Source organism: Mus caroli, chromosome 1 (assembly GCF_900094665.2).
Source record: "Mus caroli chromosome 1, CAROLI_EIJ_v1.1, whole genome shotgun sequence".
NCBI classification, from domain to species: Eukaryota; Metazoa; Chordata; class Mammalia; order Rodentia; family Muridae; genus Mus; species Mus caroli.
In genome coordinates, this window is record NC_034570.1 from 31,367,365 (window position 1) to 31,378,604 (window position 11,240).

Sequence of the window (11,240 nt, forward strand, 5' to 3'; positions counted from 1 at the left end):
GCCACCATGTGGTTGCTGGGATTTGAACTCTGGACCTTTGGAAGAGCAGTCGGGTGCTCTTACCCACTGAGCCATCTCACCAGCCCCGGAAATAGAATTTTTAAAAGTAATTTTCTTTAAAACTTTTTTAAATTTTATTTTTTGATAATTTCATATATGAGTATTGTATTTATATCACTCTCCTTCCCTCTCTTTCCTTAAACCCTGTCATTTCCTCCCACTCCTGAAGTTCATAGCCTATTATTCTTTGACTATAATTGATGTATGTGTGTCTAAGTACAGTTATTTAGTGAGATAATTTAGTGTTGCTCAGTTTATTTAGGGCTGACCTCTTGGGACTAGATAGCTTATCAGGAGCTTGACCCGGAGAAGACTGAGTCTCTCTTCCAGTGACCGTTCATTGCTTGTAGAGATGGTCTTGTTAAACACTAGTTTCTAATTGAAACACAAACTAGTATTCTGCAATTATGACTCAAATAGACTAAGATTACTCTACTATTGTAAATATTGCTCCTATTAAAAATTATTCTCAGCCAGGCAGTTGTGGCACATGCCTTTAGTTCCAGCACTAGGGAGGCAGAGGCAGGCAGTTCTCTGAGTTCGAGGCCAGCCTGGTCTACTTTGGTTTACTTTGACTCCTTGTTTCAGAGGTTTCAGTACATGAAGTCAGCGAGACGAAGCATCATGGTGGAGTAGGGCTGCTTGGCAGAGCAAACTGTTCCCCTTATGATGGCCAAAAAGCAAGATGGGGCAGGGTCCCAGTATTCCCTTGTTTGGTTACTGTTCTAGTGCTGTGAAGAGACACCACAACCATGTCAATTCTTATTTTAAGAAAGCACTTCACAGCCGGGCGTGGTGGCTCACGCCTTTAATCCCAGCACTCGGGAGGCAGAGGCAGGTGGATTTCTGAGTTCGAGGCCAGCCTGCTCTACAGAGTGAGTTCCAGTACAGCCAGGGCTATACAGAGAAACCCTGTCTCGAACCCCCCCCCCAAAAAAAAAAGCACTTCAGTAAGACTTGCTTGCAGGGTCAGAGGTTTAGTGATTATCATGGTGGGAAGCATGGCAGCACACAGGCAGACATGGTACTGGAAAGTAGCTAGGTGTTCTACATATGGATCTGTAGGCAGCAGGAAGAGCAGAGAGACTGGGCCTGGCTTGGGCTTTTGAAACCTCAAAGCTCCAGCCCCCCCCCACCCCCCCAGTGACACACTTTCCCCAACTAGGCCACACCTCTTCAGTCCTTCTCAAGCAGTGCCACTCCCTGATAACTAGGCATTCACATATAATGAGCCCATGGCAGCCATTCTTATTCAGACCAGCACATGCCTGAAACAGCCCATTTCTGGTGATCTTCCAGTCACCAGTCCTGCCTCCTAAAGAGTCTATTGTCTTCATGGGCTGGTGACCAGATCTTTAATCTCTGGCCCTTCCAGAGCTAACCTATAGTGAGAACCCTTCACTAATGCAATCCATTCTTGTTTTCTTGGTGCTAAGGTTCCACCTCAGGGCCTCATATGTGCCAAGCAAGCCCTTTACCACTGTGGGACCACCTCTCCTGTCCCTCCTGTTAATGTGCTATGTTGACCAATACAGTACACCTGGTGGCTCTAGCTCCAGTTGCCTTAAGTGGCCACAGTTGAGTTTTGTTCTGTGTATCCTGTTGATACATTCCCATCTTTAGGTTGCAGGGCATTCAGGATTAACCAGACCTCAGAGAGCTGAGACAGTCAACAGAGAGACTGTTTGAGGATCACAAGTGTCCCTCTCCGTCCCTGACTACAGACTTGCCCCTTTCCCAGTGTGACCTCACAGAACACGGGTTCCACAGCATCCTGGAACTCGGGGCTGTCCTATCTTCGAGCAGTCCAGGAGAATGGCTCCTCCCTGATGGCATTCTGGTTGTGGCAAAAATGAGCGACACTGTGTTCTTCTCCTTTGTTATCTTCCTGGGCAGCCATTGGGGCACAGAGCCCCTGTCTATCCCTGTGATTGAAGGTATCATCACCAGTATACTGTCATGGCAACTGGAGGGATGGAAGACCCCCAGGGAGCCTCAGCCAGGCTGGCTGGTGGGCCCTTCCTGCCAAGGATGGGACAGTGAGCCCTCCTCATGTCCTATTTCCTTTACCTGAGCTTGCCTACCTGTGACGCTCCCTCAAATTCTAGAGCTTTGTAAAACTATCCCATATTTAGAAATATCAGCCCTTTATTAAAAAATTTTTTTCAAACCTCTCACAAGTAGAACAATCAATAGAAAAAACAGCCATCCACAAACTTCTCAATCTTATCCACACATTCATATTTTAAAATTAGTATATACTAAGCTGGGAGGTGGTGGCACACACCTTTGGTCCCAGTCCTCGGGCAGGAGGCAGAAGTGGTCAGATCTCTGTGAGTTGGAGGCCAGCCTGGTTTACATAGTGAGCCAGGTCTACATAGAGTATATACTGATTACATACACCCAGCTATGGCATTTTTGTACTTGTGTGTAGTGTATTTGTTTAAATTCACCTGTCACCTGTTGTTCCCACCCCACTCTCTCCGGTCTCCTTCTTCACCCCAGTTACTCCCACTTGTAATTTCATCTCTTTGTAAAATAGCCCAGTGAGTTGCATTACACTGTTTATAGCAGGATGGGGGAGTTGTCTGTAGAAGTGCCACATTAGTGGCTACACCACTGAAGATGTCCACCCCACCCTGAATCATTGACTTCATGTAAACCCTCAGGGAGTGGGGGAGACCTTGTGAGCTCATTCCCCCTCCATGACAAGGTGTCAGCTGATGTAAAGTGGAGGTTTTGTGCAGATAGTCATGGCTGCTGTGGGTACCCACGTATGATGGCTGCGTCATACCTGGGAGTCAGTGTTGCACACACTCCACGTCTTCCTCTGTCTCTCACGTTCTTGTCTCCCTTCTGCAATGTTCGCTGCAGCTTGGAAGCTATGGTCTAGATGTCCCATGTATGGCTGGGGATCCCAACCTCACAAACTCTCATCTCTTTGATCAGCTGTGAGTCTCTGTAGTTGCCACTGCTTGCTGCACCAGGGAGCTTCACTGACTGAAGCAGCCAGCAGAGCTAGTCTGTAGTAGACACAGATACAGTTACTTGATGGGATGTCCTGACTGTTGCTAGGTAGCTGTTGGGCGGAGCCAAGATGAATTGCCAACACCCACTTGCACCATCTTTTAAGCCTGCTTGCTCTTGTAATAAAGGCTCAAAGCTGGGGTAGTGATCCAGTCCTTTTAAACAGCCCAGAGAGAAGAAACAAGGCAAATGTGCTTGACTCTAGGAAGAGAATTGAAGGTTGCAGATGAGATGTGCAGTTGGGATGTACTGAACTCAGACCTCGAACACAGGCTTTATTACTAACCTTCAGTCTCAGCCCCAGAGTGAATTTTCTATTCATGCAACTGAAGAAGGCAAACTGTTGGAATGACCCACAAATGTTGTATTTACTAGCTATGGAAGAGTGTGTCTGTGTGTTTTCAGTTGTTAATTGTTGGGCTGTGTAAAGCTAGCAGGATATGTAAATGTTAGCTCCCTCACAGGCCCCAAAACAAAGACAAGTTGCAATGGGGAAGGTCTGGATAACCCCCAAAGCCAACTGGATGAGAAAGGAGTGTGACTTTTTGTATAATACAAGTTGGTGGTTGAAACTGGGGCAGAAGGATGGACAGAGTGACCAGGGGGAAACAGACGCAGGAGGACAGAAGGGAGACTCGAACTGAGTAGGGAGGAGAGCAGAGAGAGTTTTGTGGAGACAGGCAGCTTTGGAGAAATCAGTTCAAGTTACATGAGCTAAGAGTCTGCCCAGGCAAACAGGCCAACAACTTAATAGTATACAGACATCTCCATGTCTTTATCGTTAAGCCACAATTGGGATCCTCAAAAGTTCCATAGTAGCAAACAAAATTAGTGCCTGTTTGGTATTATACCACAGAGAGCAAAAGTCATGGTCACCAAGCATAAGTAACAGTTAAAATGGAAAAGACAGTACATGTATGTACACATGAGAGAAAACATACATGGGCTTTGATACTGTGTGCAGGCTCAGGTGTCCACTGGGGCTGTATCTAGCATGGAGAGGTGGTACATACAGAGGAAGGCTATTTATTTATGTATTTTTGACACAGAGTTGTGAAGTCCAAGCTGGCCTTGAGCTTGCTCTATAGGCAAGGTTGGCCAAGAACTCCTGGTCCTGGCCCCATTTACCTTGAAAATACTAGATCACAGACATACACCGTCATGCTTGCCTGACCAGTGAAAGATGTAATCACAGGGAATCCTATTTCTCCTGCAGGTGTGGAGAACAATTTTTCCTCAAGTTCAAAGCATCTCAAAGAAGATATGGATAGACTATTTGGTAAGTAGTCTCCTGTGGAACCTGAGGCTGGATTTGAAGAAGTTACCTCTTCCTAGTGGTTTGGGTAGGAGGGAAGGGGAGCATTCTGCTCTGTGGCTAAGAATCAGTTCCTCTAAGCATCCAAGGGCCCCAGAATTAAGCAAATGGGGCAATAAACCAAACCTTGGTAAGATTTCTGCTTCTCAAAATGGGGGCAGGTGAGGGGGTCAGTACCGCCATCCAGAAGTTCACTGAAGCCATGAACCACCTCAGCCCACCATATCACTCCTGCCTGGATGATTTCAGCTTAGCAGACAGCATGAGGCCCCAGGCTGAGCTGGGACCCACCTGGGGGACATTAGATTTAGTAGAGGGGTATTTTATAGCGCTACAGGTCAAATCCAGAGCCTCATGCTCGCTAAGCAAGTATCCTACCATTGAGCTGCATCCCCAGTCCTGTAAGGTTTACGTGTTTTTGTTTCGAGACAGGGTCTCACTGTGTAGCCTTGGCTGACCTCCCACTCAGAGACCCACCTGCCTCTGCCTCCCAGTTGCTGAGATTAAAGATGTGCATCACCAGATCCAGAAAGTTTATCTGGGCGACTCCAGACTGGGAATTGCTGATCTTCTACAAGTCAGGGAGGCAGAGGCAGAGGGAGCGGTTCTGACTCACAGTGGTCTGCAGAGGAAGCACTGGATAACAGAGGCACACACCTTCTGCAGAGTGAGGCTCTTCATGCTTTCTGTGGGCAGCCTTTCCTGGCAGGAACCACTTCTTCCTCCTGAGGTCTGCTCAGCCTTGGGGTGGTGTCCTGCCTGCTTGGACACCGGATTTTTTTTCCTTCTCTCCTTAGCCCAACCCTGGCTTTGCTGCCCTTAATGAACATGTTACACACTGTTTGCTAATGTGATACAAAAAGTGGTTTCCTCTGTTCAAGCATCTCAGGTTAAAGCCAGTCGCTTTGAGATCATCTGGTCCTTCTCTGATGTCTGTGTCTCTATGCAGAATAATGGCTGCTGCAGCTCCAGACATTGCCTCCAGACATCCTGCTTTCCAGATAGAGAAGTGCACGCTCAGCACTTGAATTTTTAAAAATTTAATTTATTATTTTTTATTCAAGCTGAGCCTGGTGGCACACATCTTTAAAACCAGGTCTTAGGAAGCAGAGCGAGGCTGATTGTGTGTTCTGGGCTAGCCTGGTCTACAAAGACCAACTAAGGGTGTACAGTGAGATCCTCTATCAACCATCCTCCAAAATATATAAAATTAATAAATTTTCTATCTAGAGAAGCAATACTCTTCTTGGGTCTCCGTTGTCTTTTGAGGACCTCTGTGTGTTGTGTGGCCTCAATTTATCGACCAGGGAGGGTGGGAAAGGAAGTTTCTCTGAGGGTGTAGATGTTTGCACCCTTTGAGGCTTCAACCACAGGCAGATGCAGAAGGAGGTGACAGAGGCTTGAGATGGAGAAGCATAGACTCGGTGACAGAAAGCCCATTTTTCTGTGAATGACACCTTCGTTTCTTGGGTGGTACACTCTCTCCTTTTCCATCCTGACCCCCGCAGTCCACAGAGCGGAGCACTGATGTGTTCCGAAGCTGCTCTGTGCTTGCTATTATAAGATTGGCAGTGCCGGGCGTGGGGCGCACGCCTTTAATCCCAGCACTCGGGAGGCAGAGGCAGGCAGATTTCTGAGTTCGAGGCCAGCCTGGTCTACAAAGTGAGGGCCAGGACAGCCAGGGCTACACAGAGAAACCCTGTCTCAAAAAACCAAAAAAAAAAAAAAAAAAAAAAAAGATTGGCAGTGAGGTGTTTGGCCCTGGACACAGTGTTCACGCTCATCCTATGCTCAGTGCCTTGCGGACCCTCTTGCACAGTTTTCACAAAAGTCCTCTGAGTTAAACGCTTCCCCATCCTATTGGTGAGGGTAACCACAGATCCAAGAGGTAAAGCTATTTGCCCAAGATCATGTCTTAGCTGGGATTTGATTTTGAACCTATTGGCCCCAAATCACACTGAACTTCAGTATCAAACAAGGGAAAAGGATAACGGCATAGATTGTTGGTTCCTGAAAAGGGTTTGCATGTAATTGCATTCAGGGATGAGGATCATTGGGAGAAAGGGCTGCCAGACCACGACAGAGCCTGGATTCAGGAGTGTTAGAAAGGAACAGTACAGCACATTAAATCCAGCACAACTGGGACTTAGGAGTAGAGGTGTCACTGTTAAAACCTCCAGGGTTCAGTAGGAATGTGTGTTAGCTGCTGTGATAAACTCAGGGACCTACTCAGGGAGGAAGGGGCTCATTTTGGCTTATGGCTTCTGAGGAATAGAGCTAATAGTAGCAGAGAGGGCACGGCAGTAGGAATAGGGAGCTGGCTGACCACATTTGTGTTCACAAACAGGAAGGAGGGACACACACATGCACATGCACGCATACACACACACATACACGCACACACTTGTGCTTCCTCATGCACACACAAGCACACACGTGCACACACATGTGCACACACACATGCACACAAGCACACACAAATGCACACAAGGCACTCGCACATACACATGCACACACCTGCACACACTCGTATGCACACACAGGCACATATAGGCACTCACACTCGCACATGATTGAACAGAAAGTGGGATGAGGTTTCAACAGATCAGAATCTGTTCCCAGTGATATACTTCCTCTACCAAGGCTGTACCTCCTAACAGTCCTATAATCTCCACCCCCCCAAAAAAAAGAGTGCCACTAACTGAGGACCAACTGTCCAGACACACAAGCACTGCTCACTTAAACCACTGCAGAAGGATAGCTAAAATAAGAGAAAGATAGTAAGCACGACAGGGAGGGGGAGGCCCAGAGGAGCCTTTGAAGAAATCCCTCCCATAAAGGAACCTGCTTTCCACATCACTTTACATGTGTGTGTGTGTGTGGGGGGGTGTGAGTGTGCACGCATGTGTGTACACGTGCACATTCGTGTGCGTTGGTGTGCATGGTAGGCATCTCACCTACACCTCAGGAGCGTGGAGGAGGCAGGCATTGGGTAGAACCATTCATAAGGTGCTATAAAAACCGCACACAGCATGTGACAGACAGCTTAACTCTTTGTCCCAGGGCAGAGCTGGGGAGGGCGAGGTTTGAAGGGATTGGAAAGAAGTGGCTGTTTCTTCAGGCTGTGGGCTTTATAGCCTCTGAGAGAAACTAGCATCGTAAGGGAACAGGCCCCTTGACCTAACACTGGGAGAGACAGCATCTCAGAGAAGAAAGGGTGTGAGTCTTAGAAACATAAGAAAGACATTTTGCTTGTGTGTGGGGCAGCTTGGGAACAGACTCAGAGGCAGGCCAGAATGACTCCAGGAACTAGACCAGTAATTCTCTACCCTTCCTAATGATGCTTTAACGCAGTTCCTCATGTGGTGACCCCTCCCCTGCCAACCATGAAATTATTTTCATTGCTACTTCATAACTGTAATTCTGCTACGGTTATGAATCATAATGCAGGGGCTGGAGAGATGGCTCAGTGGTTAAAAGCACTGGCTGCTCTTCCAAAAGTCCTGAGTTCAATTCCTAGCAACCACATGGTGGCTCAAAACCATCTGTGATGGGATCCAAAGCCTTCTTCTGGTGGGTCTGAGGACAGCTACAGTGTACTATCTGGTGCAATCATGATTCTGTAGTTATGGTGGCATCTTAGAGCAGAGCATCCTACATCCACTGAGTTTGACTTCTCATTCATTCACGAGTCTGTGCATGCGCTAGGTAGATACAGACCAAGATAGACTGTGCTTACATCGGGTGCTAATGATCTCGCGTGTTTCTCTTCAGACGAGATCGTGCTGCAGGTGTATCCCAGCAATCTAGATGATGCACAAACAGCTGGCAGACTGATCACGGGGAGAGACGTGAATGAAAGCAAGTATATGTCAATGGGTTCAACGCGCACGTGTGCTTACAGGCTGTGTGGGGGTTAGTGGGTGTGATGGCCTGTGACTTGGGCAGCCTCGAAACCAGCTATTGGTGGGGCGCTGCCAAGCTGAAATGCAGAAAAAGAGGATGGGGGACCCTCATTGTAAACTGTATGACTTATGAAGCCTGTGGTTAAAGAATGACTGTGCCTGTTTCATCTGGGGGTGGGGTGGCTGTTGTGCAGGGTCAGGCAGCTTCTGTCACTACAGTTGTTGTCCAGAGAGTGGGATCGCTGTTTCTGGTAACATCTTGAACCTCCTTCTCTCTCACCCTTTATAGTTTATTGCCCAGGAATTGCTAGTCTTGGGGTGCACAGTCTTCTAACCCCCATCCTGCCTCAGCCTTTGTAAACTATTTGCCCAGGGCCACACAGCTGATTTCTCCATTCACACCCATACTCAAGTGCTTAGGCTAAGAGAAAACATCTGGCCTTGCACACAAACCAAAGCAACATAACTGCCCCTCCCCCGCCCCCATGCATGTGAGCCCTAAATCATGCAGATAGCAGAGAAGGCAGTCTCCATTAAGTAATATTGAGAGTGGGTCATTACTTAGCAAAATAAAGCAGAAATATGTGTTGTGCTGATATTACATTATAGGTAAAGAAAGCAGTTTTGTAACTAATGATCCTGCCGACGCATTTTATAGGCCACTCAATAAAAGCTCACACATGAATACTTTTGTTGCATTGTCTTTTTAGCTTGCTCTGTGGCAAGTTTTAGGCTATCCCCTTAGTTGATACACTAGGGCATGCTTTCAGTGAAGTGCTTAAGGATTAGATGTATTCTGTTCTAATGACTCCCTCACGTCTCATTAATAGATAACTGTGCCTTTGTCATTTTGATTTTTATTGGCTCAAAGCAGCCCTGCTTTTGGCTTTTGGCACCCACCACTCAGGCCCTTCTACCAGTTTCAGTCTCAAGTTAGAGCCTGTGTGTGCACACACATCAGTCAGTGGCTTGGGCCTATTGTCTGCAAAGAAACAGTGGGAAATGGCCTCTGCCAGGCTGTGTGCTGGAGCTTCAGGCTCTGTTTATTTTCACACACATTTGTTTGTCTTGTGTGTCGCGCATGCATTTGCTATGGTGTACATGCAGACGTCTGGAGTTGGTCCCTTCCTTCCAACATGTGGGTCCCAGGGATTGAACTCATCAGGCTTGGTCAGAAGTGCCCTGACCTGCCGATCCACCTTGTAGGCCCAAACTTTAGATGCTTGCAGATACTCCGTAGATGCCCTGCGCCACTCAGACAAAGCAAGCATGGGGGTCACAGTGATGGTTACTTCTCTACTTTGCAGAATTAATTTTGCATGGGCCTCTGGGCATGCCTATGAGGGGTTATCTTGATTTTATCAATTGATGTGGGTGGGACCATTTTCTGGGCTGGGGATGCTGGGCTGTATGAGGTGGAAAAACTGAGTGCAGTATATAAAGCATGCATGCATCTCTCCTTGCTTGCTGAGCATGGATGCGATGTTACCAGCCAACATCCTGCTCCTGCCTCCCTGTCTTCTACACTGTAATAGACTGTATCCTTTTGGAAGCACAAGCCAACACAAATCTTTTCTCCCTAAAGTTGCTTTTGTCAGAGTAATTTTTTCACAGCAATGAGAGGGAGACTAAAGCACCAGTTGTGTGCTCTTCCTATAGAAGTGCCTTGCAAAGGAGTGGGGCTTTAAAGAGACAAGGTTTAGGTTTGAGGAGAGATTTAACCACAGCTGAAATTTGATTTCTCACAGCCTATCTCCACCATAATGGCATCAGCGATTCTGAGTTTGAATCAAGTTCACATAAGCAAGATGAATACTTGGCTAAGATATTTGGTAAGTTACCTCTGTCTGTGAAAGCTTTAGGTTTTGAAGAAGTCTCCTGCTCGTCCTTGTCTCTATGGTAACATTTTGGCTATCTCTGAGGTAACTCCTTGGCTGTCTCTGAGGTAACTCCTTGGTTGTCTCTGAGGTAACTNCTTGGCTGTCTCTGAGGTAACATTTTGGCTGTCTCTGAGGTAACTCCTTGGTTGTCTCTGAGGTCACTCCTTGGCTGTCTCTGAGGTCACTCCTTGGCTGTCTCTGAGGTCACTCCTTGGCTGTCTCTAAGGTAACTTGTTCTGCTCCTTCAAAGGGAAGTTAAGCCTGTTGTTGTGTGGCTAGAATCTGTTCCTTTAAATATTGGAGTCCTGAGAAAATAAGCAGAAAGTGGAATTCAAATACCAAGAAAGAACTCTGCTTCTCAAAGCAGGGGAGAATAGCCTGGGTGACTGGAACAGGCCAACCTGCCTACATGCTCACACCCTGGGGCGTGTGGGAAGACCTTTGCTTTAGGACTTCCTACAGCCCTACAGAGCTGCCTCATTGTTCTCTCTGAAACTCTTGCTCAGGTTTTGAGAAAGGTGAAGATCCAGATGTCACTTGACAGGACTGGAGAGCCCCAGGAATCTGTTCCTTTGCCAATACGTCAGCAGAGCTGGCAAGAACTGTCTTCTTTCTTTTCTTTTTTAGAAGCTCTTATCTTTAATCTTTATAAGTATTTTTTTCTGAATGGCATAAAGTTTGACATATAAAATTAAAACCTCACTTCAATTATTCAAATCTACTTAGTCTTTAACATTTATATAAACTAGATATACTGACGGAGTGTTATTATGTGGGTGTTATTTATTTTTAATATTTTCTCATACAATATATTTTAATCATATTGTTTTCCCTTTCCTAATTATTCCTAGATCCTAACTGTCTTAGTCAGGGTTTCTATTCCTGCACAAACATCATGACCAAGAAGCAAGTTGGGGAGGAAAGGGTTTATTCGGCTTACACTTCCATCCTGCTGTTCATCATCAAAGGAAGTCAGGACTGGAACTCAAGCAGGTCAGATAGCAGGAGCTGATGCAGAGGCCATGGAGGGATGTTCTTTACTGGCTTGCCTCA

General features: G+C 46.7%; 1 protein-coding gene across 1 annotated transcript in view; it reads left to right on the forward strand.

Annotated features, from left to right (window-relative positions):
• Positions 1 to 1,843: 1,843 nt before the first annotated feature.
• The window catches only part of C1H2orf92 (chromosome 1 C2orf92 homolog), a 40,039-nt gene continuing 30,642 nt past the window's right edge, over positions 1,844 to 11,240 (forward strand). The window contains exons 1-4 of the mRNA XM_021172835.1: positions 1,844 to 1,997; positions 4,304 to 4,366; positions 8,177 to 8,263; positions 10,056 to 10,139. Coding sequence (XP_021028494.1) covers positions 1,913 to 1,997; positions 4,304 to 4,366; positions 8,177 to 8,263; positions 10,056 to 10,139 — 319 coding nt within the window. The 5' untranslated portion in view covers positions 1,844 to 1,912. The remainder of the gene's footprint in view (positions 1,998 to 4,303; positions 4,367 to 8,176; positions 8,264 to 10,055; positions 10,140 to 11,240) is intronic.